The following is a 27,827-nucleotide window of genomic DNA, read 5'->3' on the forward strand; positions in this document are numbered from 1 at the left end:
AGCTGGGCACGGTCAGGACTAAGAGAATGTAGTGAGGATGGCACTTTACCTGTGTGGTCTGCCTCCTCGGAACCCAAACCTCAGTCTAATGATGAGATAAACGTCAGGCAGTTCCCCTAGTGAGGCATACTATAAAACACAGGACCAGTAAGCAGCATAGTCAGAACCTCCAGAGACTGCAAAACGTGAGACGTTGTTACATCCAAAACAGACCTAATATTACCTGGCAGCTTGAGGTCATAGCGATTCATGGATGGGATCCTGGAAAGGAGAAAGGACATGAGGTAAAAGCTAAGGAAATCTAAACCAAATACGATAACATTTGTTATAAGTGTATCTATCATACTAACTATAAAGTGTTAATAATGGGAAAACTGAGTAAATGGGAATGCTGTATGATTTTTTTGTATGAGTTTTTCTGTACATCTAAAACTTTAAAAAAAAAGACTAGTAAATAATGAGTAATATTTTAAAAGTAAATTTAAAATTTAGGCATCCATTTGAGGGGAAAGCCTGAACATAATTGTTTATAATATTTTAAGTATGTTTTATTAATTGTTTAAGAAGTTTGTGCAGTTTATGTTGATCGTACTCACCTCCATTCCTCCCCCTAATTCCTTTCAGATCCACCCCCAGCTCTGTGTCCAGTTTTTCTTTCAGTTTCTTGAGTCCGTTTGTGTTACTCATATCCTCCTGGATGTGAGCCATCACTGGAGCATGGGCAACCTTCCTAGGAGCCACATCCTCCAAGACGAACTCTCCATCACCTGTCCGTAGCTCCTCAGTTAGGGTCGCAGGCTCCATCCTTCCCACCACGTGCTGGAGCGTTTGATTGGCTTGCTCTCGTGCAGGTCTCGTCCAGGCACCCATAGCTGCTGAGGGTTCCTGGGTGCAGAGGTCCTGTCCTGTCCAGTCTACCCCAGCCTCTGGCTCTTTCAGGCCGTCAGGCCCCTCTTCTGTCATGTTTCCTGAGCCTTGTGGGTATCGAGGGGAAGTGAATTTCTTTAAAATTTTAACATGATTTCATGTGTGAGCAGAGTTGAGTCACATTCTCATTTGTGAAGACCTGATTTCTGAATTTTTAAAACTCATGAATAGCAAATATCGTCTGTGTATTCCTTTCCTTAGCAGGTGGTTTCTGTTTATTTTGTATGTTGTTTGGACATTTTAAAACTATGCGTTTGTGGTTTATTTCCTGTTTCTCTGTAGCTGTTTATCTTTAATATAGCCATGCCTCTAAAGCTCGGATGTTTTTAAAGATTGGCCACAGTGATTCCCTGAGTTTCAGTGACAGTATTTGATCTTTACTCGATTTTTTTTTTCAGTCTGTTTTCTGTTATTTTGGTTCTGATATCTGCTTTCAGATAATTCCCGTCTTAAACACACTTATAAAATATTATAATAAACAGCAGGGTTTTCACAAGCCAGTCATTAGACCTTGCCTCTAGTCACTCAGTCATCTGTCGTATTTATAGTTGAATACTTTGTAGAAATACTTGCTTATCTAGAAAATGACTTTTTATTGTCTACCCCAACATCTTTCAGGCTCTCAACCTACAAAAGTTTATTTTAAACCATTATTTGTAATATTTTCTGCATTTTATTTTACCTGTGCTTGGGTATTTGTGTATTCATTTATCTGTGCAGCGCTGAGGCTTGGTCTGGGCAGTGTACATTCTAGATAAGCACTGGACCACTCCTATCCCCAGTTCGTGCTCCCATTATCCATTAGGTCACGTGTCTGGTGCAGTATTGTTTTGTATCTTCTCTAGGCTGTAAATTTATTTGAATGTTGCTTTCCTTCTTTAACTGATGTTTTGGGGGTTTTAAGTTTTTCAGTTACTACCAATAGAGACAAGGAACAAGTCTTTAACACATGGACATTTTACATGTCACATAGCTGATCCTGTGTTGAACAGTCCTGCTCTAATAAATGGAAGCAACTACTTTAGCCTTGCAGGCTAAGAATAGTGAGTGGAAGATCGTGTTCTCTTACAGCAATTTAGAAGTCTGAATTTTGTAAGAGACCTGTGTTTTTAGGTAATGATTATTTATTTGCAAATTTACTTTTCTGTTTTTGAGCTTTAAAATTAACCAGGATATTTGAGTACAAGGTTCACCTTTTAGATATTAAAAGAGTCGTTCATAACAGCATTAAGCTAGAACACTTTAAAAAGTTTTTATAGCATGCTTACAACAGTAGAAAGCTATGGGATGTTGATCCAGGGCTGTTTTCCTACAGTTTCCAGAGTGTGGATTCTTTGGCATGTATGATAAAATTCTTCTCTTTCGCCACGACATGAACTCGGAAAACATTTTGCAGCTGATTACCTCAGCAGATGAAATCCATGAAGGAGATCTTGTAGAAGTTGTCCTGTCCGGTAAGCAGGTGGCTCCTTTTCCCCCTTTTACTTTTCTCCCATAAGAAGTGTTTACTATACCAGTTCCCTGTTCTGCTGCCCTTGGCTTTGGTCGTGTATAATTACTTGCTTCTTTAATGTGTGGTAACGGTTTCTGCGTGCCTTTCACTTTCAGGAAGGTTCTATCACTATTTAGGAGAACAGACTCAGTTACTTAATCGTTTTGAAGCTAAGGGAATTACCAGTTCAACTGAAAAGAAATTCTCTTTCTGTGGGTCGGAAAAAAATAAAACTAGATTCAAGTTGTCTCCTTTTCCCACTTCTGCTAAAAGCATAGATGAGGAGACCTGGGGGTCCAAAGAGAGAATCTGGATAAAGGAGAAAACACAAAGACCTGGAAGAGAAAGCGACAGCGTTGGTTGTTGTGTGCCTGCAAAGGTTTTCCCTCCTGTTCCCAGTGGACGTTTCCACCTCTCTTCCTGCCCGACCTCTTCTCGCCATCCTCTTCCTAACCCCCACCGTTTCCAGTCTTACCCAGCAGCATGTGGACGAGATGGCCAGTGAACAGTGTGAGGGGAGGAAAGTGTCAGGCAGAGGGAGAAGGGCAGCGAGTGGCCAGCCACCCTCACACCCTCACACGCTCGCCCTTCAGCCTTTCCTTATTGGTCCTGACACTTGTCATCTGCGTTCTGACTCCCCCATCTACCTAGTCCCCCGGCACTGACCTCACACCACAGCCCCGCCTGTCTGCCTCCTCACTCACAAGGGGCTGTGTGTGCTGGTCTCTCTTTTTTTTGTTGTTGTTGTTGTTATTGTTTTTTTTGTTTGTTTGTTTTTCAAGACATGGTTTCTCCATATAGTTTTGGTGCCTGTCCTGGATCTCTCTCTCTGTAGACCAGGCTGGCCTCGAACTCACAGAAATCCATCTGATTCTGCCTCCCGAGTGCTGGGATTAAAGGCGTTGGTCTCCTTTAAGGTCGTGATCACATTCCTTCCCTCTTGACTCTGGACCTTTCGTCAAACCCCAGGGACATCACTAGTGACTGACTTTCAGGTGGAAGTCAAAGAAATGTGTTTGTATCTACTGCTCCATTGCTCGTGGAGGAGGAAGGAGTCCTGGCAGTCTGTTTGAACTCAGTGTCTATTCTCACAGAGACATTGTGTCAATGAGGTTACGTTCCACAGTACTTTGATTTTTACCTTTTACTTCATTGTTTTCTTTTCGGTATATCCTAAGCTACACTGTTTTTAATGGGCTAAAGAAGATGTAATAGCTATTTGCCATCTTGTCATTATGAGACAATGCTTTTGTTATATCTACCCTACAGACTTCCAACTTGGCTTATTTGGAGCTTAACTCATTTAAAGCTGTTGGACTTCTAAAAGTACTGCTTAAAATTCACAGTATTGGGCCAGAAGGATGGCTCAGCAGATTAAGGCCTCTGCCACCAAATCTTACAACCTGATTTTGACCCTGGGACACACATGGTAGGAGGAGAGAACTCATGCCTACATTTTTTTAAATTATTTATTTATTTTTTTTGTTTGTTTGTTTTTTCGAGACAGAGTTTTTCTGTGTAGTTTTGGTGTCTGTCCTGGATCTCGCTCTGCAGACTGGGCTGGCCTTGAACTCACAGAGATCCACCTGGCTCTGCCTCCCAAGTGCTGGGATTAAAGGCATGCGCCACCACCGCCCAGCTTCTAGATCAAAGTTTTAAATGCTAAAAGTAATTTATTTTGTGATCAGATGAAACTTTCAGAGGAGTCACCCTGTGTTTCGATATAAATAGATATGGTAACCAATTCTAACGTCTTTGCAATTATAAAATCTATTTTAACACTTTGTTTTTGTTCATTTTTTTTTTTCAAAAAAGCCTTGGCCACAGTAGAAGACTTCCAGATTCGCCCTCATACTCTCTATGTACATTCTTATAAAGCACCTACCTTTTGTGATTATTGTGGTGAAATGCTCTGGGGATTGGTACGTCAAGGATTAAAATGTGAAGGTAAGTGCTTTTAGATTTGCGTATTAATTTGAAAGAGGATTTTTACATTTGCATTTTTGAGTTACCGGTGGAAAGACTAAGATCATGGGTGGTAAGAATTTGGAACTGCAAAACTGAGGACTCTGGTCTTTGCTCTGCCTCCACCTACTGGTTCCTTCGCACAGCTGACTTGGTAGACCTCTGTGAAAGTCGTCTACTCCGCCAGAGTCATAAATGGTTAAAGGAAGTAACGTGCATAAAGTATGTGACACAGAACAGTGGCTTACTAACTTTTGGCCGCTTATGATTACAGGTCTTTATTCTAGTTTTAGTTTTTTCTGTACAGTGCTAAGATTGTCAAACTGTTGTGAGATGGAATTGCTGGGGAGTAGACCACAGGTGCTTAAGTCTGACTGAGAAACAGTCTTCTACCGTGGAGTGTCAGTTAACTCTTTTGTAAAGTAATGGTGGGCAAATACTTTATTTAGGTCTTGCAGACTATGTGTTCTCTATTGTGACTTACCTCTGCTGTTGTAATATAAAACTAACCATGGGAACCGGAGAGATGGCTCATCACCTGAGAACACTTGCTGCTCTTTCAGAGGACCTTGGTTCAATTCCAAGCACCCACATAGTGTGCCTCACAGTCATATGTAACTCCAGTTCCAGAGGATCTGGTGCCCAAGGGCACCAGGCATGTATGTGGTGCATACATACACATGAAGACAAAACATCCATACACAAAAAAATTTCTTAAATTGTTAAAAACTCAGCAGTTCACCATAGATAATATGTAAATAAGCAGAGACTGTATTCCTACAAAACATTTATAGACTAGGGGAAATGTCTTAGTTCGTAAGGAACTTACCATACAAGTATGAGGACCTGACTTCAGTCTGCAGGACTGAACGAAAAAAAAGCTGAGTGTGGCGACATATGTTTGGGAAGTTTGGAGACAAGAGAATCCCTAGGGTTTTCTTACAGTTCCAGGTCCCAGTGAGAGACCCTGTGCCCCAAACAAGGTGGATGTCTCCTAAGGAAGGATAGCTGAGATCCATCTCTGGTTTCCACACTCAGACAAACATACCTGTGCACACATTCCTTGTTATGTAACTATATAATAATATACTGTTACTCTATATTGTTGTGTACTATTATTTTATATTCGTGAACACTTAGGTTTGAGTTCCACATAATTGTCTCATCATTGAAGGTTTGTTGCGCACAGGCCATGGTTTGCTGCTGGATAGTGCCTAAAGCCAGAAGCTCTTAAACTTTTAGCAAGTATCATGAAACATACTTTGCTAGCCTCCACCCCCAGAGTTTCTGATTCTGTAGATTTGGGGATGAGTCTAGTAATTTATATTTCAAATACATTTCCAGGTGTCTTAGCTATCATAAATCAAAATTCACTGCTCTAATTGATTTAACTTTTCTGAATTAACCTTTCTCCACATTCACTATTCTTGAATTTGTCACCTTCCACATAGTCTGTCATCTAATTAAGGTTGGTATTGTCGCCAGAGAAAATAAATTGAAAAGAAGTACTGGTTTGTATGTGTCACATTTCGAATAGTTACATTTTAAATTTTTCTTTTTTACTCTTAAACTCTCTTTAGGCTGTGGATTAAATTATCATAAACGATGTGCCTTCAAGATTCCAAATAACTGCAGTGGAGTAAGGAAGAGACGTCTGTCCAATGTATCTCTGCCGGGACCCGGCCTCTCCGTTCCAAGACCTCTGCAGCCTGAGTGTGTGCCCCTCCTCAGTGAAGAGGTATGCATTCTCAGGTCAGGGAAGGACTTCCACTAGTTAGTCCTGGTGATTTTACAACACGTATGACCTCCTAAAACAGGTGATAGAGACTATAGTAATGTTGCTACACTTAAGGCACTTGAAATGGAATAGTGATGACAAGGCCTACCAATGGCAGTATATTGTATTATGTGCCCCCGTGGGATGGCATTATCAGGTAGACCACTGTGTGAGCCTCCTTTTCATTATCCTGGCACCCAGTCTCCACACTTCACTTCATCTTACTTGTAACCCTCAGGTTGGGTTTCCTAACAGACAGCTGATTATGTTTCTCTCCACTAGGTAACAGTGTGTGTGTGTGTGTGTGTGTGTGTGTGTGTGTTTAAATGACCAGATTTATAAGACTGGGAAGCAGGAGAAACTGATAGCTACTTAGAAACTGGAAGCCTCAGAATATGAGGGACTGCTGAGTTGAAGTTCACTGGAGAGTTGCTGGTCCGAGTCTGCCTTCAGAGGTTGATGCATGTGAGTCTGCCCAACGCAGTGATGGCAGGAGGAATCAGCTCTCGGCTGATTAGCATAGTCTATGAAATGTGCATTGCTTCTGCTTTTTCCTGCATCTGGACCCACAGCCTCTTCGGTGACACCACCCACACTGACAGCATGTCTCTCCCACTCGGGTATTTCCAGTCAGTTTGCTGACTCACATGGCAGTGGTCTGAAAAAAGCACTTACCTAGACCTGTGATGTAGCTTGTCTTCTGAATGCCATCACACTTTTGAAACCTTCCTGTTTGTGAGTCTAACATTCTGCCTAGTGTTTGTGTCCTAGGTTATAGAAAATGAAGAATAAGTTCCTAAAACAAAATAGACAGATAATAAAAGCCAAGGTATAAAGCTTCACTGAATAAAGAATTAAGCTTGAAAACAGGCATATTGGGAGCAAAGCCTTTAAGCGTAACCCTGAGATTGCCTTTGTCTGCACGTACAGATCATAGAAGAATGTGTAAATGATCTATGATCATTTCTAGCATGATCACAGAAGACAGTGTAAAGAGGTTCAGGAGGTCAGAGTTCTGTCTTTATGTGCCTCACTTTACTTAGCACAGTACTTGGTACCTAATAGATACAAGTGAATGAAGGAACTTGTTGCTTTTCAAAATGTGAGGTATACCACTAGGTCGATTACCTACGTGACTCGGGAGACCCAGAATAGTTAGATGGCTTTCCAAAGTCATAGGACACATGAATAGGAAAACTCAAATTAAGTTCAGATCTCATTAGTTATTTTCCCCCTTTCGAGGATAAATACAGTAGTTTAATGAAGATTTGTGTGCTTGGTAGTACTTGAAGTGGCTTACATCTGTCAATCGTAATCTTGTCATTGGTTGTTTTTATGCCCTCTGTTATTCATATATCGGTACTATCAGGACTTCTGTAGACTGGTACAGTGCAAGGCTTCAGGCTATTGTCTGTTTAACAAAATCTTTACAAACTGAGATATCAACGTAGAAATGTTTTTTGTTTTTGTTTTTTTGTCTGTTTGTTTGTTTGTTTGTTTTTCGAGACAGGGTTTCTCTGTGTAGTCCTGGCTGTCCTGAAACTCACTCTGCTGACCAGGCTGGCCTTGAACTCACTGAGATCCACCTGCCTCCACCTCCCGAGTGCTGGGATTAAAGGCGTGCACCACCACCACTGCCCGATCAACTCAACGTAGAAATGTATGTAACCCTCTTGTAAAAAAAAAAAAAACTCTCATGTTTCTATACGGCTTAGCCACAAGAGGAGATTTTTGAGGTAGAGAAAGGTAATCCCAGCACTCAAGCAAGGATCATGAGTTCTAGGCCAGTCAGACCCACCACAACAACAACAACAACAACAACCACCTGGAATAAAATGAAGTAGGAGAGGAATGCTGTGGTATAGAGACTGAGACTGAGAAGCTGTGTATAGCCATATGTGAGGCCTTGGGAGGGAATTGGTAGTAGAAGATTAGTGTATCTTACACACTGAACCACACAGGGAGGCTGTCTGGTACAGAGAAGTGTATTGCTGTAAAAGCCTCACAAATGATGCTCTGAGGGCTGCTCCCCACAGTAGATTGTTAGGAGCCTAGGGGAGAGCAGCAAGGCAGAGGAAAGGGAGAAGTACAGCCATCCTGTAGTGTTCACAGGGCATCGGATCCAGGACCTTCAGTGGCTAGTGAAATCCATTTGTGTTCAACTCCTTTATAGACACGGACACAGTATTTGCATATAACCTATATACATCCTCTTGTACATTTTAAATCAGCACTAGATGGTGATGGTGATACCCAATATACTGAAAAATACAATTATTTTTCCAAGTATGAGGGTCATCTGGCTATAACATTTGTGCTCTGTTGATACTAGTACTGATCCTAGCTGATCTGGCTCATGAGGCAGGTATCTCTTCTTCCTTCACCACATATGTCCTTCCTGAAACTTCTCCGATAGAGGAAGACGAACCTCTGTTGGTGGAGAATGTAGGAAGATCAGTTACGAGGTGAAGGCAGCCCTGAAGCTGACCCAAGGGAGGTAAAGAGCCTCTTCAGCTCCCGTGTGCCAGCTTTGGAGCTCGGAGCCCTGCCCTTACTCATATAACCCTCAGTACAATCATCAGAGGCATGCTATCATCCCAGTTTTCTTAGGGAAAAGGAGGAATAAGTTTCTAAAAATAAATAAAAGCCAAGATACGGAGCCTCGCTGAATAAGGAAATAAGCTTGGAAACAGGCATATTGGGAGCAAAGCCTTTAAGTGTAACTCTAAGATTGCCTTTGTCTGCAGCACAAGGCTATTTCTAGCATGATCATAGAAGACAGTGTAAAGAGGTGAAAGAACAGGATTTTCATTGAATTTGGTTAAGGTAAAAGCAGTAAGATCTGAGATCCACAACTCAGGATGGCTAGTTGAAGATGAAACTCGGAGTACATTGCTGAGGAACCAGACTAGAATAGAATGACACTAGAAAGACCAGGTGAGGTCTGAGCAGGTGCACAAAAATGGAGGTCCATCTCTCCAAATCTCCAGTGCTAATTGTGTGTGATGGTTTTAAAAATGCTCTTATTCCTTTATCATTATATATGCTCTATATAATATGCATATTACATAATATTGTTTAATTTTAATAATTATATGATATTATGCTTTATTTCCTTTTATTATATCATATAATATGCATATTATATAGAGCATATGTAATAATAAAGAGGAAAAAAGCATTTTCAAAACCATTAACCCACCAATTACATATATATATATAAAATGATAATTTGCAATGATGTTACCAAGTTTTTGTGAGGAATTAACTTTGACAAATGTTAGCTTACAATTAAGCTGTGGAAATAAATTACTTGTAGAAATTTTCCAGCTACACATGAATAGGGAAAGTACAATTAACTTGCAAACAGAAAACTTTAAAAGCAGGCCAACAGTTTCACTCGGTCCTCATTGTGTTGTCCTCATTAGTCCCATTTTCAGCAAGTTCTCTTGCTAAATCTCCAGACATCCTCCTCCCTTCAATTGCTCATTACATCTGCCATACCTCTCCTGCCATCCTCACCGACAGAGGCAGTCACTGTGACTGATGGCATCACACTGTGAGTCGGCAGACTGACGTCGGAAGAAAAAGGTTTATTCCTAGAGTTCAGTGCAGGAGACCTACCCACATCTGAGTCCGGTTTGATATTTAGATGAGATAGAATTTAAGTAACCCCATATACTGACAGGTGACTGCGACAGCCCCACACCCAGAATTGTGCCTGGTGCATGTGCTCTGTACCACGTCCCTAATGCCTTGATACCAGCAAGACCTGGACAGAGACACCAACTGGCCGTTGGCATATGAAAAGACCTGCTGGAAAAAACTGTTCTTTACAGGAGTGCCTTATGGCTTTGATGACAATAGCTAAATCAGTCTTACTATGTCTTGTATGATTTGAACTTGAGACAAACCGAAAGTAGATGAAGGAGCAGGAGGTGCAAAGTGGACTGACAGTCTGCGATTTGAACATTGCTGGGTGTGGGAGCATCAGAACAAGCTCGGACACCATTTCCGACGGTGGAGACAAGGACTTCAATGGGATCCTTCCAGTCATGTGCAGGGGGGTATTCAGCCTGTATGCCTACAAACGGGATTATGTTTAGATCATTTTGTGTTTCGAATATATAGCATAGCACTTAGCATATACTAATCAGTGGGTGTGTATTCAGTGAATGGAATGAGTGGCGCTGAACTGGCCTATAATTTAGTTTGATTATTCCCTTTGTTTAGAGAGAGCCGTGGTTACAAAAATCTGCTTATCTTTTAAGCTCCATAAACATTTTTAATTGTTCTTTAATTTTTTAGCTTCATTCGGAGGAGAAAAAAAACCTCTAAAAAAACTGGAAAATATTTGCAATATCAAGTAACTGCTTAAAAATCTAATTACTATCACCAACGCTGTTTAGTTGGTTTTTTGTCTGCCATCATTTAGTTCAAATTCCTACAAACATATTCTAGTATCATTGGGAAATTTTGAAGCTAAATTTTGTTTGAGGCTGTTTCCAGTAATACAGTGAGAGCAGGGACCGGGATTCCTCAGTTCATTATTTCCTGGGATTAACTGCTTGGTCAGCTTTGAGTGGGTATTAACATCTGTTATAAATTCCTTGTCAGGTTTTGGTTTTTATTGTAAAATGCTAAATGTGCCTGGCAAAGACTGATTGTGCGCGCATGCGTGCGTGCGTGAGAGAGGGATTGGGGGATGGAAATGACAGAAAGCTGTCAGGGTGGCTGAGGAATCTGCTTTTGTTGGTGGTAGAAAGAGCTCCATTGTAAAGGAAGCTATAGGAAGTACCACTGGCAATGCCTGCCTCAACAGCAAAGTCAGTCAGTGGGTCCCAAGGAGAACAAACTGTAGGCCCACTCGTGCGGTGGGAAATTGTTCGAGTCTGTTGGAACTTCCCTGGGAGTGGGAGGGCAAGACTCCGGCGTCATTGGTGCTTTGGACTCCTTATCGGACCCTGTGTCCTCCCGGTGCTCAACCTTGTAATCCCGTCTTCTCAACACCAGCTGTGATTTTTGTCAAGGGCCTCTCTCTTCTTCAAGGGTGTGTTTTGTGGCAGGCACTCTGACAATGTAGAGAAATGAACCAAATGTCGGAACTGTCGCGGGCATTGCCCCCAGTTAGCAAATGAGTAGTTCCCTGCGGGAGTCTGGAACCAGCCTTGCCGCCGTCTCCACTCGGTATTCTTTTCAAAGGTGCTAGAAACTGAAACCTGCTGGTTTCTCTGCTCTTAGAACGATCCAGATAAAGTCATTTCCACACTTGGTTCGTGTGTTAAGAGTTACTCAGATTCTTCAGAAGTCTGCACTTTTCCTTGTGCAAATGTTGGTCATTAAGTCCAAAGAAAACTGCTGAGGTCCCCATTTTTTAAATGTTGACTTTAGTGTTCCAAATAAATAAATTCATGCTTAAGCTTCGCCCCCAACACTTTGTTTTTAATATTAACTCACACTGATAGAAATGACTTGTTTTAGCCACATTCTCACCAGGAACCAAGTAAGAGAATTCCGTCCTGGAGTGGTCGTCCAATCTGGATGGAAAAGATGGTGATGTGCAGAGTCAAAGTTCCACACACGTTTGCTGTCCACTCTTACGGCCGTCCGACAATATGTCAGTACTGCAAGCGGCTACTGAAAGGCCTCTTTCGCCAAGGAATGCAGTGTAAAGGTAGGATTGGTTCCACTCTCGATACAATTCATGTATCTTTTTTATAATAGATACAAGTTTAAAATATCTAAGTTTCAGAAACTTTTACTGTATAAATTGTTCTTTATAGTTAGCTTAAAAAAGGGAAAACTACACACACACACACACACACACACACACACACACCCATCCATCACATGAGTACCAAATTACTTATATCTCCAGTGTTTTATACTGTTAGAAAAGAAACCATCAGCCGGGCAGCGGTGGTGCACGCCTTTAATCCCAGCACTCGGGAGGCAGAGCCAGGCGGATCTCTGTGAGTTCGAGGCCAGCCTGGTCTACAGAGTGAGATCCAGGACAGGCACCAAAACTACACAGAGAAACCCTGTCTCAAAAAACCAAAAAGAAAAAACCATCAAAGCAACTATATGAGAAATAATGGCACTCATTCTCATTGAAATTAAGTATAAGATCACATGGCTGGTAAGGAGGAAATCTGTGCATGCCAGTAGATTCTTCAGGAAGTAAGAGGAGGAGAGATGGAGTTGCTGGCATGTTTGCATCCTACAAATGGCATTAGCTTCCTTACACAGACAGAGAAACTCACTCCTGTTGGGTCGAAAAACTATTAAATGCCATCAGGAGTTGAGACCAGACTATCTTCCAAGACTTGAGTTCCTAGAGGGAGGAAGACACTATCTTGGAGTGATTTAAAGGAAGTGTAATCATATCTCATCTTACCTGTTTAAATGATGAGCTGAATATTTTTATTTTAGATTGCAAATTCAACTGCCATAAGCGCTGCGCGTCGAAAGTCCCAAGAGACTGCCTCGGCGAGGTGACTTTCAACGGAGGTAAAGCTCTGTCCCTTTCATAGCCATTGTAAAGATGGGAAAGGTCGTGACTGTGTTGTCTGGGTGAGGATGGCTGCACATTTTATTTTACTGGCTTTGTTCAAGGTTTTCTTCTGACGTAATAACTGAGCCGAGGACGGATGCTACTCAGCAGTAGTTACTGCCTTCCCATCTTTCTCTTAGCCACCCTGCTACTCTGTGGCCTCCAGCATCCAGTGGTGCTGCATAATGACTTCCATTTTAAAATGTTGTCTTTATTCTTCATTTGTTGACTTTTAAATGTAAGAATAACCCTCTAAGGTAACTCTAATCAATATCAAAAACACAAATACATTAACTAATTTGCCTAAGAATTAGGGCTAAGAAATGCAGAGCTAGAATTTGAACCTATATCTAGCTCTTTGGTCTTTCTCTGATGTAATCTACGACTCTCTTCCTCCCAGACAGCACTAGTGAAGCCATTACCTGATTTTGGAAGGGAGAGATAGGGAGTACATGCTTTAGGCTTCTAGTATAATTTTCCTTTAACAATTTATACAAGAGATAATAGTAAACGTAAGAAAACTTCTAGGAATAGGTTAAGGATTGAAAATCCAACACCTTGAGAATCTAATTAACATTTTCTGCGTATTTCTCTTGGCTGTCAGTTGTCTTGAGTCTGTTTAGGCTGGTAATAAATACCATAGATGGGGTAGTTTATAAACAACAGAAATTAATTTCCCATAGTTCTGAAGGCTGAGAGGTCCAGGGTGCAGCAGTTTCTGAGTTTGGTGAGAATCTTACCTCGTGGTTCATGGAAGATACCATTTAGCTCTATGCTTAGATGCTGGAATGTTCAAATAAGCTCTTTGGGGCACTAATGCAAATCATAGGAGCAGATCCTTCACAACTGATCACCTCCCAAAGGTCCACTTCTGAATACCATTACCTTAGAAGGTAGATTTAATACACAGGTTTTGGGTAAACCTATCATTTGCACCATAGCTAGTTGGCATCATTAGTAGAGTATGATTGGTTTTCTCCTGTACCTGAAGTCTTGTCTAGCTTTAGAGTTTACACATTTTTTGTGCCTTCCTACCTTTTGATAAATGGATATGAAATGCCATATATTCCTTTTAATTTGCATTTCTTTGGTTCCTTATGAGTTTGAACATCTTTCAAGTGTTTCCTGGTTCTTTATGTGCCCCCCCCCCCACTGCACTACCTGTTCAGATGCTTTATTTTTGTGATAATTTGACAGACTAACCCTTTTTTCATTTACAGATGGCATAATGACTTGATGGGATATTTTTTTAGCAGCTTTGTTTGTTTTATAGTTTGCCTGTTCGATATATTCACAGAGTTGGGTGGCCATCACTATCTAATGTGAGGAATTTTCATTTCCCTCCAGAATTCATAGTCCTGCCCTATTCTTCCCTCTCCAGCAGCCTCTGGCAGCCAGTGGACAGCTGCTGTCTGCTTTCATGTTTGTCTAGTTCAGGTAGACAGATTGTCTAGAAATACAGTTAGACAATAAATATGTAGGCTGGTGGTGGTTTCCTTTTACTTAGCATAACGTTTTCAGAGTTCATACATATTGTAACTATGTCAGTATTTAGTTCTTCTCATGGACAAATGATACCGCTCCCAGAGAAACGATTACAGTTTATTTATGCAGTTACCAGTCAGTAGGTGTTTGAGGTGTACCTCCTTTGGGGTTGTTAGGAATAATGCTGCTCTGCACACTTTGGTATTACTTCTCTGTGGACATACATTTCACCTGGGCAGATACCTGGTGTAGTAGGTGGTTGAGGGACTTGATAACTATGTTTAACATTTTGAAGACCTGCCAGCCTTCCAAAGCCACTGTACAGGCTTACATCCTGTCAGCATTTAAATAAATGTTTTGTCTTTTATTATTGAATTATAGAATGTCTTTAAATATTCTGAATGCAACTCTCTTATCTGACTTTTTTACATATGCTTTCTCAGTGGTAGAGCACCTGCCTAGAATTTGTAAAACCCTGCATTTGATCCCCAGCACACACACACACAAAATAAGAAACAAACAATCACCTTGAATCACCTCACCTTGAATCACCTCACCTTGAATCTTAAGGATATTTTTCTCAAGTTTTAAAACTTTTTTTCCTAGTTAATTTTAAGCCTGATCTAATTAGATGCATTGATACTTTGTTAATATTAAACTGCAATTCTTTTAAAACTCTCCTAGAGCCTTCCAGTCTGGGAGCTGACACAGATATACCTATGGATATTGACAGCAATGATATGAACAGTGATGGCGGGAGGGGCTTGGATGACTCGGAGGAGCCATCCCCACCGGAAGACAAAATGTTCTTCCTGGACCCGACTGACCTTGATGCGGAGCGAGATGAGGAGACTGTTAAGACAATCAGGTAATGCACTGAGCTGCTACCGAAGGCAAAGGCAGGTCAGGGTCTCCATTAAGGAAAGGTGGAATTTTTTGTTTTCAATGTAATTTAAAATCTAATTAAGTCAGGGCTAGTTCTGTTTTGCATGCACCACAGTATTTCTGAAATAAATTCTATTACCTTTGCCATCTGCTCGAGAGAGAAAGTCCAGGCATCTTTACTTTCTTAGAGGGCAAAGGGCTTTATTTAATAGAGGCTGGATAAGATAGTTAGCTGTGGAGCAGCACCTCCAGGGCCAGTATGAAACCGTTAATTGAGGCAGCGGCGTCCTCACACATGCGGTTACCAAGTGGTGGAAGGAGCAGTGAAGAGCGCATTCCTGAGATGCTGCCGTACACATGCACCAGATTGCACCTCTCTCCAGAGTTTTCCCCGACCTGATTTTACTTGCCACAGTGTTTAATTTTCTTAATACCTATAAGAAATTTCCCTTAACAGGGAAATTTTTTCTTTAATATGATCTGCTGATTTTAAAATTTGAGCCCTGTAAAGTTGAGTAAACGTGTTTTGCCTTATGAATTTATTCTTCTGCCTAGGGCAAGAAAATTCCTCAACAGCAAACCCAAATGAACCCCCCAGGCTCCAGCTCACCTGGCCAGAAGATCCTTCTGCTCCGTCCCTCATGGCCCCCTCCCTTCCCCACCCTCTCGTGTGTGTGTGTCCACAGCCTTCCAGAAAAGATCATGACAAACTATTAGTTACAGTATTATAGAAGTTTGATATGGTAACTGTGTATCAGTATAACAGGGCTAATTTATTTTCTTTTTAAGTCACTGTCTCCTTACAATATTTTGGAAAAATATTAGCTCAGTTATCTTTTATATAGTATGTATGATTCTTTATAAAATAGATATTGAAAATATTGACCATCAATTTTAAATATTTTTTAGTCCATCCACAAGCAATAATATCCCATTGATGAGGGTTGTCCAGTCCATCAAGCACACAAAGAGGAAGAGCAGCACAATGGTGAAGGAAGGGTGGATGGTCCATTATACCAGCAGGGACAACCTGGTCAGTAATTCCATCATTTGAATGTGCTAGTAACACTTGATCATGATTGTCACTTCGTGCACTTTTAAAATTAAGAATGAACTCTCTATTAAGACATGTAGACTACAGTAATGTGTAAAAGTTATACATGAGTGATCATCAAGATTCTAAAGGATCATCAGAGTAATGACTCAAAACATGATTATAGCTACAGATGGAAAGAATTGGAATTGCATTTGCATAGTCGTCTTTAGTCAGGTAGGAAGCAGTTGCTTTTGTTTGTATAAACAGTGTGAATGTACATGTTCTCTTTGGATCGCTGTACCAAAGAGGAGGAACTGGAAAGTTCCAGAGCGGAAGAGGAAGGCAGCGTAGTGGAGTAGTTGAGAACACTGGCTTCAGAGCTGACGCTCACGCGTCTGTCACTAAAGCTGTAAACATGGTATGGTGACTTCTTTTTCTGTATGCCTCAGCTTCTCCGTCTCTAAGGGCTGCACAGTAGTACTTTCTCAGACATCCAAATGAGCTGATAGATGTGAGAAGAGCTTGGGGCAATGATTGGCATGTAGTAAGCAGTCGGTCAGTAAATATCAGCGGCCATGGAAACCTGCTGGATGTTTTCTCGTAAGTCCTAAGAGTACTAGGAAGTCAGGTTGCTGCAGTGTTCAGAGCTCCTCGGAGAAGTGGAGGAGGGCCAGTTCACATGGAAGTTCACCACTGGCCCGAGTCCAGAGAGTCAGTTGCTGCGGAGTGTTCAGCCGCAGGTGAGGCAGCCGTACGGCATCTGCTCTTCTCCCCGGGGCTCAGGGACCATTGCAGAAGAGAGGCAGAAAGAGTGTAAGAGCCAGAGGTGGGGGGCCAGAGTGAACGGTGTCTTCTGGACGTGACGGAACTGCTGTGCTCCTGAACTCTACAGCTGTGGCTACCTGCACAAGATCAAGCCGGTCACCATTCCAGGGGGAAGGGCCTCAGCGGGGGAGACTTGATCGTCTTTAAGGTTATGGCTCCCAGTAGGTCAGCCATGCATCACCGATGGCCACATACCCAGGGATTTATGGGCGGCAGCAATTGAACTCTAGGTTATTTTTTAAGGAGAGATACAAAATTGGGGGGGTGGGTATGAGATCTGGGCAGAGTTAGGGGGAAGAGTTGGGGTAAGGATAACCAAAGTACATTGTATGAATCTATAAAATGCTCAAAGAATAAAAATATTTAAAATCATATGAAGTGTTTAATATATTTAGCTGGTTTCGGTGAAGTTTTATGTGGTGGCAGCACCATGGTGAACACTTTCTCATTGGTTTATAATCCACGTCCATTCAACTGGAACTGAAATACACACACATCTGAGAGCTTAGTGGTGTGTCTAATGACGGGTAATTCAATAAATAGTATTGGGATAACCAAATGGCCATGGGGGGGGGGGGGATGACCGTAACATAAATCACACTTCACATGTAACAAAACTAAATGGATCAAAGACGGAAGTGGTTTCACATTAAACCAGTAGTAGAGACATTGGAAGAGCAGTTTTATAAAGACTGTGTTGGGGAGGGGAGATCAGTGAACCAGTCTCATGAAAGAGATTCTGTATGGCAACCCGGACAAACAAGACAAAGGACAGACTGGAAAAAAATATTTCAACTTATGCTTTAAATAGGAGCTAATCAGGAATGTGTGAATAAAGCCAACAAATTGATAATAAAAACTACCACATCCCAATAAAATCAAATTAATATGAAAAGAGAGATCATGGAAGAGGAAATAAAATTACCCTTATACATAAAGTGTGGTTTCGTTTATAATAAAAGAAATAATCAACTTCAACATGCATTGACAAAACAATTTTCTCTTTTTTGGTACTTCAGAGATCAAAACTTCATAATACTGTGCAGTTAGATGGGGTCTAAGTCAGTGGTTCTCAACTTGTGGAACAGAACTTTTTTGGAGGCCTAAAACCATCGGAAAACACAGATATTTATATCATAATTCGTAACAGAAGCAAAAGTACAGTTATAAAGTAGCAATGAAAATAATTTTATAGTTGGGGGTCACCACAACCTGAGGAACTGTATTAAAGGGTCACACACATTAGGAAGGTTGAGAACCACTGGTCTAAGGAATCACCCATCTGTTGGGGATATGACTATAAATTAGGTCCAGTCTTATGTAAAATAACACTATCAAAACAGTCTTTATCTCTCTTACGATTTTTTTCCATATTTTTGAGAATTTCATATATGTATACAGTAAGATTTATCTACTCCATTTCTCCCCATGTGCCCCCCACACACCACCCTTTCACCTTCGTGTCTTTGTGCATGTGTATGTGATAATCACTAAGTCAAGTTAATGAGTACTACCCATATATGCCTGGGTATTTGGCCACCCACTGAAGGATGTAAACCTACCAGTGTCCACATCCTCAAAAAAATGAATGATATCCCCCTCTCGGAGCAACTATCCACTGTTAATGACTCCTCCTTCGTGGGTGAGACCTGAAGATCCTCTATTCCACCTGTGCCAGGAATTTGTCAGGCTTGATCTGGTACAGTCTCGTGCAGGGAACCACAGCTGCTTTGATTTATGTCAGTCCCTTGAAGATGGTGTTCCACAACACTCCTCCCCATCCTCTGGCTCTTTCTGCCTCCTGTAGGATGTTGCCTGAGCCCTGGTGGTGCTGGGGTAAATAGGGTTCCGTTTAGGACTGAGTCTATCCTCAGCACATTGACTCATTATGTGTCTTTCCACTGGCTGCTGTCCACAACAACAACAAAAAAAACCTGACCTAGCTTGAGTGCAGCCCAGGTCTGTCAGCTGGAACTACAGAAGTGTGGGTCTGGGGCTCTGCATCCAGGAAACCCTTCCCTGTAGGCACCAGGAGCTGGGTGAACAGGGGTGGTTGGGGCCTGAGAACCCCTTGCCTGTTGGTGCTTGGGGGAGCAGCTCTCTGTGTATCTTTGGACAACGTCTAGAAATTTAGCATCTAAGTAAATCACATAAATCTATGCATGTGAATAACAGACATTAATGTGTGCATACAGAAATGTCTATCAAAGGATCCCTCAAAATGTAACAACGTAGCTTACTTAGAGAAGAGTAAGGAATGGAATAGGAGTCACTGAGAGAGTGATACTTTTCACTAGATTTCCTTTTTATATTTTGAAATTTTTAAACCCCATTATTCAGACCTACTCAAAATACAGGAATGGGTATTAAAGGAAAAGTACAAGTCTTTTGGAAGGAGTAGTCTTTGAACCGCATTTTCTAACTTCTGTTTTTAATAGAGAAAGAGGCATTATTGGAGACTCGACAGCAAATGTCTGACATTGTTTCAAAATGAATCTGGATCAAAATACTATAAGGTAGGGATTTTGCATTGTTAGAAAAATGTTAAAATATTGTCATAATTGTTATTTTCTGGGTTCAGTAAAGTTTTATATGGTTAACTTCATTTTTATGTGACTATACTTCTTACGTCTGCCTACTAGAGTTTACAGAGGTCTTTGTTAGGTCCACTTCACATAGACACCAAAAAAGATGAATTACGTATGTTTTCTGACCTAGTATTTGGACTAAACATTAAGTAATTAATAATTTAGGGCAATGCATAGACTAGAAGGAATGCTTAAGCAACCTTACTGCCCAAGATTCTTTTTCTGCCGTTATTTTTTCCTTGCTCAGCTTAAGGGAACTGCTTGCAGAAGAGCAGGCTCCAGACATAGTTGTTGAGTAGCACTGACTAATTGACAAGTGTTGGATATGGAAGCAAACTGCCTTCTTAAATGCTTCTCTGCCTGTATTTTAATGATCTGCTATAGCCCAAATCCCTCTTCTTTTGTTGTGTGTGTGTGTGTGAGCATATATGTGTACCTGTGTATACACAGTGCATATTAAGGTACATATGCAAGACCAGAAGTGGATATCAGATATCTTCCTCTCTTGTCCACCTTTTTTTGAAGTGTAAGACTTTTTTTTTTTTTATGTGTATGAGTGTTTTGCCTGAACATATGTATGTGCACTATGCGCATGCCTGGTGCCCGTAGTGGCCAGAAGAGGGTATTGGGTACTCTGGAACTAGAATTATTGGTGGTTGTGAGCTACCATGTGAGTTCTAGGAACTGAACTCAGTCCTCTGCAAGAGTAGAAAGTACTCTTAACCACTGAGCCATCTCTCAGCCCCCCCCTCCACCTTATTTTTTAAGATGGGGTTTCACTAAGCCTGAGGCTCACTGTTTGGGATGGACTAGCCACTCAGTGGTCTCCTTGAGACCCCTTTGTCCCTGCCTGCCACCCTCCAGCCCTGGGGATCTGACCGGTCCTCAGGCTTGCACAGGCTTTACACATCTCCCATGCCCTGAGTCTCTAGTGCTCCGCGATCTGCCTCTAGCATTACTAGACAGTCAAGTTACTGAACACAGACATACCAGCCGGGCGGGGGTGGCGCACGCCTTTAACCCCAGCACTCGGGAGGCAGAGCCAGGCGGATCTCTGAGTTCAAGGCCAGCCTCGTCTAAAGAGCGAGATCTAGGACAGGCACCAAAACACCACAGAGAAACCCTGTCTCAAAAAACCAAAAAAAAAAAAAGGACAGACATACCATAATGAAATCCATATGCCATATACTGTGTTGGTCTTAGTGGCATTCATAAAAATGCTTATCTTTGATGCTTTAATGTATTTAAAAAAATAAAAACAAGCCGGGTGGCAGTGGCGCACGCCTTTAATCCCAACACTCAGGAGGCAGAGCCAGGCGGATCTCTGTGAGTTTGAGGCCAGCCTGGTCTAAGGAGCGAGATCCTGGACAGGCACCAAAACTACACAGAGAAACCCTGTCTCGAAAAAACAAAAAAAATAAAATAAAATAAAAATATGTATTACATAGTTTTTCAATGCCTAACTTTTATTGCAGGAAATTCCACTTTCAGAAATTCTCCGCATATCTTCCCCACAAGATTTCACGAGCATTTCACAAGGCAGTAACCCACACTGTTTTGAAATCATCACTGACAATGTGGTGTACTTCGTTGGGGAGAACAATGGGAGCAGCTCTCACAACCCTGTCCTCGCTGCCACTGGAGTTGGACTCGATGTAGCCCAAAGCTGGGAAAAAGCAATCCGCCAGGCCCTCATGCCCGTAACTCCTCAAGCAAGTGTTTGCACTTCTCCAGGTCAAGGGAAAGACCACAGTAAGTGGAGACACCTTGGTGGCTTCTTGTCTTAAGCATTTGTGGATATACTTGTGTGACTGCTTTTTTTTATTATTTTTTTTTAGTCTTCTATTTTCCATCTTTAATGTTTAGTTTTGTCTTTAATAGCCAATACCGCTAGTTAATACTTTCATAAAGTTAACTGGATATTGTTCATATATACGTATACATGAATACATATATGAATGATGACTCCAGTGTATATCCACAGCTGGCTACAGAATTAGTCTCTTTACATTTAAAGTCTGCATCTACCAGCCTGCTGTCTGTCCAACCAGAGACAGGTACTCTTGCCTCTCTATAAATTTCTTTTACCTACTCAAAAGTAGGTACTTTGTAGAGTTGTTAATGTTAAGTGGAGCCAGACTTAAGACAAAGAACAGTGCTACAGTACTTAGCATCCATGAAGTCTCATGACATTAAGCATTAGTATTTTATTTCATGGTGGCATAGAAACCATTAATACAGTACTGTGTTTATGTTATACACATAAAATCTGTTAAGTCAGAATGATGCTTCTTTTAAGTGAATCAAGAGAGAAATTAAAAAGATATTGAGGCGGCTGTGGTGGCACACACCTTTAATCTCAGTACTGGGGAGGCAGAGGTAGGTGGATCTGTGAATTAGAGGCCAACCTGGTCTGTAAAGCAAGTGCCAGCCGGGACCATGATGAGATTCTGTCCAAGAAAAAGAAAGAAAGTGTATTACACCAACAAAACTTACAAATTAACCCAAATTTAATAAAGGTTGAATGAATAGTTAATAGTAAATAAATTATAGTATGATACCACTTTTACCTTGTTGTAATTATGTCTATAAAGAATTATAAAGAAACATTTATTCATTATATTGAAATACATGACAACTCCTTACCAAATAAAGTTTATCTCAGTTTACCTGTATTATTTTATGTAGCTGTTTTGTGCATTATGTTAGGCCTTGAACTAAAATTCAAAAGAGAAATAATAAAAGCTATTTAAGGGAATATGATATATATGGGTGTTAGGTAGTAGCAAAGTACAGTACAGAAACAAAATAAGGAATGCTTCACTATAGAAACAGATCTGAATAGGAAAAGTCGAGGCTTCATAATAGAAAATTTGGTTTGGAATTTGGACTGCAGTCAAGAGTAGGGTAGGCAGAGGTAAATGAAGAGATAGAGGAGGTAGTCTTGCTTTCACTAGGGAGACAGGTATAATCAAAAGGATGAAGGTTGTAATCATGTACATCTTTGGTGTTCAGTGTGACTTGAGGAAGGATAGATAAATGGAGGTAGTTAGCAGTGTTTAAATTCTGGGGGATATTTAAACAAAATTAACATTTAATCAAAACTAGAATAATAGAGACATACACACACACACACACACACACATTTTATTTTTAATATCCAAAGGCTTAGTTAAAAGTCTCGGCAGAATCATAGGAGTTAAAAGTGAAAGTTGTAGCCGGACGTTGGTGGCACACACCTTTAATCCCAGCACTCGGGAGGCAGAGACAGGCCGATCTCTGAGTTCAAGGCCAGTCTGGTCTACAGAGCTAGTTCCAGGACAGGTTCTAAAGCTACAGAGAAACCCTGTCTGGGGGCGGAGGGGGCGAGGGGAGAGGTGGGGGTGGAGATCACGGAGAACGTAGACTCAATGCTGTTTCTTCCTTTGCTCTGTGATCTTGGGCTCTGAGTTCTGTCATCTAAAGTGGGACGAATACTAAATGCACATAATGCACATGACGTAGTGCCCAACACTTAGGTGATAGTGCCCCTGTTCTGCTGCTCTGGCGAGCTGTATGACAACCAGTCAGAACCTGTAGATAGAGGAGGCCCTTGAGAGAGAGCAATGAAACTAGGGAGCAGACTGCTAGAAAGGCAGTGGCAGGCACACTAATTCTGTTGATGGGCCTTCTCTTGATCATTGGTTAAAGATCTCAATTCCAGGCTAGTCTGGGTTACATGGTAAATCTCTAAAAAGTATAGGAAATATGAATTTCAACAGTTTTGAACTGGCTTAGTATTTCTAAATAGGGCTTTTCATAGGGTAGGTGCTTGTGTGTGTGTGTGTGTGTGTGTGTGTGTGTGTGTGTATGTGTGTTAGTGTGTTAGTATATGTACCTGGGTGCACCTATGGAGACTAGAGGAGAGTATCAAGTCTTTTCTTCTTTTATTCTCTGCTTATTCCCTTGAGACAGGATCTCTCACTGAAACAGGGGCTAGCCTCTCCACTGGCCTGACTGGCCAGCCAGCTCCCATAATCCTCCTGTCTCTGCTCCTCACGGAGCTGCATAAGGCCACTCTTGGCCTTTCCAAATAGGTGCTGGGGATTGAACTCAGATTCCCTGTGCTTGCACAGCAAATGCCCTTGCCCACTAAGCCATTCCCCAACCCTTGTTTCTTATTTATGATGAAGAATTTGCTTATATTAGTGACGTCTTATTTTTAATATGTAGACTTGTAAAAGAAACTTGGTATTTTGTTTCTTTGGGTTGTCTAGAGGAGTTTGGTCTTGAATAATGTTCTTTTGCTTGTTTACGTGTTCCCCTGTTTTTCTTATTACCTTCTTTGTTTACCATAGTGACTCACGAAAACTTTGTAGAAATAAGTCATTTGAGTTGAGAGAGTCCTCGGGACACATGAAGATCCATCCCATCTCAGTCCTGCCTCTGTCCTGAGCAGACTGTTGTCAGTGGTGCTATAGATTTTGTAATTAAGGAAGGACTTGGGAGGATACATTGTTTTTGTTTTCCTTTTACAAAATTAAGGTTATACACGATGGCATCTTTCTCATAAATTTCTTTTACCTACTCTCTAATACATAAAAAGGCATATTTCAGTACCACTGTGTAACTTTATCTAATTTAAACTTTCTAATGAAAGTTATGAGAGCTTTAAAAAAAGAATGTTCATGGCTGTTTTGCCTGCGTGTACGTCTGTGTACTACATGTGTGAGTGATACCCTCAGAGGCCAGAAGAGGATATCAGATCCCCTGGGACGGGAGCTACATATTGTTGGGAGCCACCCTGTAGGTGCTGGTCCCCTGAAAGAACAGCCAGTGTTCTTAACCACTGAACCATCTCCTGATTCATGCTTTTCATGTTTTAAAACAACATAAGCAGTGTAGAGATATAAATATTACAGTCCTCATCTCCATTCCTACATCACTCACTCCCCAGAAGTAACATTTTTAGTTTGAATCCAGACCCTGCTGCCATACGACTTATTTTTTCATCTTTTGCTCCTAGGAGTGCTGGTGATTGAACCCAGGGCCTCACACTTCACACACAATGCTCTGTCACTGAGCCATGCCAACAACCGCCCTTAATAGGACTTCATGACTAGTTCTCTGACTGAATAGTTATGGATCTATGTTGTTTGTTACATACTTAGAGGGTTATTTTGTATAAATGTGTCATGCTTTATTTACTAAGTTTCTTGTTGATGGATTAGTATTGTATATAACATTTTAATGAATATATTATCTGTATTGATACATTTTTTAAGTGTGATAAGCTATTGGTTTCCATGCCAGTAAGTAATATTAAGTCATATACTAATGATTTTATGCTTTTCTCATATTTCATTCTTATATTTTACAGAAGATCTGGCTACCAGTATCTCCGTATCTAACTGTCAGGTCCAGGAGAATGTGGTAAGCAATAATTATATCCAATATGTGCAGACTGGTTAATTAAAATAATGAAATTGGGCTGGAGAGATGGCTCAGAGGTTAAGAGCACTGACTGCTCTTCCAGAGATCCTGAGTTCAATTCCCAGCAACCACATGGTGGCTCACAACCATCTGTAATGAGATCTGGTGCCCTCTTCTGGCCTGCAGTCATACATGCTGTATACATAATAAATAAATAAATCTTTAAAAAAATAAAATAAAATAATGAAATTAATGTGAAAGACTTACCAGGTGGAAGTCTGTGTCCCCAAGTACTGAGCAGTTGCTAAGATACTAAACTCAACTTAGTAGTGATGCTGTCCCTTAGCTCAATTTAGTAGTGATGCTGTCCCTAGGCTAAACTTCATGGTGATGCTGTCCCTAAGCTCAGTTTAGTAGTGATGCTGTCCCTGAGCTACACTTAGAAGTGATGCTGTCCCTAAGCTAAACTTCATGGTGATGCTGTCCCTAGGCTAAACTTCATAGTGATTCTGTCCCTAAGCTAAACTTCATGGGGATGCTGTCCCTGCTTTAGGTAAGAAACTAGAGTAGATTTTTTTTTTTTTATCATAAAAATAAGAATTTCTTCACTTAAAAGGTGACATGAGAATACTACACAGTGATAAGCTCTGTCGTTAGGTAAGGCTACTGCATCCTGGTCCACAGAGAAGGCTTCCTAAGGAGAAATGTGACCTGAGCGCCCCTCAGAGGATGGAATGTGGTTTGACACGGTTTTGAGGGGGTCAGCTGGAGGACATTTATGCACGGACAGGAACAGGATGAGCAAATGGAAGGCAGCAGGAAAAGGAGGGCCTTCAGTGAGGAGATTAAGTTTGACTGCCGTGTGTAAACACATAACTTTTGTGGTAGTGTGGCAGCCTTTTTCTATAAAGGACCAGATAGTAAACAATTAAATAGTAGAGTCTACCCAACTTGTCCACTGTAGCAAATACCAAACAGGAATGAGTATGACTATTTTAATAAATGTGTGGCCACTAAAATATGAATCTCATGTAATATTCACATATCACAAATTATTGCTTTGATTTATCTAGTCATTTTAAAAACTTAACCATGGATTAAGCCATAGAGAAAGAGCCAGGAGCCATACTTTGCCACCTCTTGGATCAGATTGAAAGAAACAGAAAGATGCTAGAAAACTGATCTGTGGTGTTCTCTGTAAAGATCTCTCTTTCCCCTGGAGTGTAAGCTATTACAGTTTTCTAACATACGTCTACAGTTTTCTGAGATTGAAGTTGAGAGTGAATTTCTAGTCAATAAGAGATAACAAGCATCAGGTGTTATAACCCCTGTGTCTCATGTCCTGGTGATGACCAAATAAATTCCATATTGAGGAAAGAAAGGGCAGGAACATGAGAGAAAACATCTGACTGACCCCACAGGAGCCTAAAGATATACGCCTGCATGGCTAAGGAGAAAAGACTCGGCTTTGGCCTCCTTTACTTTAACGCCCCTTGTCTAATTTGATTAGAACTAAAATTCAATCACTTAAATTAAAAATTGAATTGAGGTTGATAAGCCTATACAGATGATTCTTACAACCTTTAAAGTCTTCATTACAACTTAACATGTATGTATATACACATCCAGTGGTGTTTGTTTCGAGGTTGACACTTTGGATATGCCACATGGGGCTTATGTTCATCTTTTACCAGTCATACCATAATGCAGTTCTGGCACTACACACTCCAAGTTAGGGTTTGAATATTCTAAGAGCAGCAAACAATAACTTTAAAAAAAAAAAATGGATGGCTGGATGGAGGAGCATTGAGTGGATTTCTGTGAGAATTCCACACACATCTCAATCCCAGCATGAATTTAGGTGTTTATTTTGGATATGGGTCTAGGTGCACGTGTACATGGAAGGGCCAGGGCAAACTCGAGCATCTTTCCTGTCGAGCACCTTCCACCGTGTGTGTGTGTGTGTGTGTGTGTGTGTGTGTGTGTGTGTGTGTGTGTGTGTTTTCTCTCTCTCTCACTAGCTTGGGGCTCACTCATTAGTTTAGGCAAACTGGTTGACCAGCAACCTCCAGGAATCAGCATAGAAAACTTCCGCTCTAACATAAAAATTAAAATGTGTGTAATTAAGTATTCGAGTCAGTGACATTGGTGGTGTTTGCTTACTTTCTTGACAGGACATCAGCAGTGTTTACCAGATCTTTGCAGATGAGGTCCTTGGCTCCGGCCAGTTTGGCATTGTTTATGGAGGTAAGCAATTCCAGCCTTTTATACATGTAGTTTCTAAACTGTAAAGTTTTGAGATGGCTGTTATTTTTGTAGCTCATAGTTTTGTTTAAGCTCCCTTTTTCCCCAAAGGCTGGTTTGCAGCCTCTCAAACAAGTCCTTCGTGGTGAAACAGTATCCCTTCATTTCAGTTGCAAGATTCTTAAAGTAACAGAATCAGGAAATTATTTCTATAATAGTCTTTCTCTCTTCGTGAAGATCATGCATAAAGCTGTGTTGGTGTTGGGTTGTGTGGACTGTTCACTGAAGTGTGTCCCCCACTGGTTCACTGCAAAGGCAGCGTTCATTTTCTGTTGACAGGACTTCTGTCAGGTGTCCAAACTCTAACTCCGCTCTGTGTTTAAGGATGCTGATGAAACCGTTTATCCCCTGCCTGTCTCAGTATCTGACAGCTGTGGTGAGGCTAGTAGACTGAACTACACTGCTCACAGACTCCCTGGAATTAACTAAACCGAATGTGTCCATGAAAGTCCTCCATACGCTGTAATTCAAGATGGACCATCAGACCTTCCCCACTCCTTGCTTCCCCCTTCAGTTGGACCCTTCCTTCCCACCACTCTTGGAGTGAACCTTTCAGAAAGTCAGCATCTGATACTAGC

General features: G+C 41.1%; 1 protein-coding gene across 1 annotated transcript in view; it reads left to right on the forward strand.

The window, feature by feature from the left end:
* Prkd3 (protein kinase D3) overlaps positions 1-27,827 on the forward strand; it is a 79,327-nt gene that overhangs the window by 38,659 nt on the left and 12,841 nt on the right. Inside the window, exons 3-13 of the mRNA XM_059248374.1 lie at positions 2,243-2,381; positions 4,235-4,366; positions 5,965-6,122; positions 11,643-11,835; positions 12,594-12,671; positions 14,884-15,067; positions 15,994-16,117; positions 19,384-19,461; positions 21,009-21,285; positions 24,893-24,945; positions 27,120-27,192. Of these exons, the coding sequence (XP_059104357.1) occupies positions 2,243-2,381; positions 4,235-4,366; positions 5,965-6,122; positions 11,643-11,835; positions 12,594-12,671; positions 14,884-15,067; positions 15,994-16,117; positions 19,384-19,461; positions 21,009-21,285; positions 24,893-24,945; positions 27,120-27,192 (1,489 nt within the window). The remainder of the gene's footprint in view (positions 1-2,242; positions 2,382-4,234; positions 4,367-5,964; positions 6,123-11,642; positions 11,836-12,593; positions 12,672-14,883; positions 15,068-15,993; positions 16,118-19,383; positions 19,462-21,008; positions 21,286-24,892; positions 24,946-27,119; positions 27,193-27,827) is intronic.

The sequence above is a fragment of the Peromyscus eremicus genome, chromosome 22 (genome assembly GCF_949786415.1).
Source record: "Peromyscus eremicus chromosome 22, PerEre_H2_v1, whole genome shotgun sequence".
In the NCBI taxonomy this organism is placed as follows: Eukaryota; Metazoa; Chordata; class Mammalia; order Rodentia; family Cricetidae; genus Peromyscus; species Peromyscus eremicus.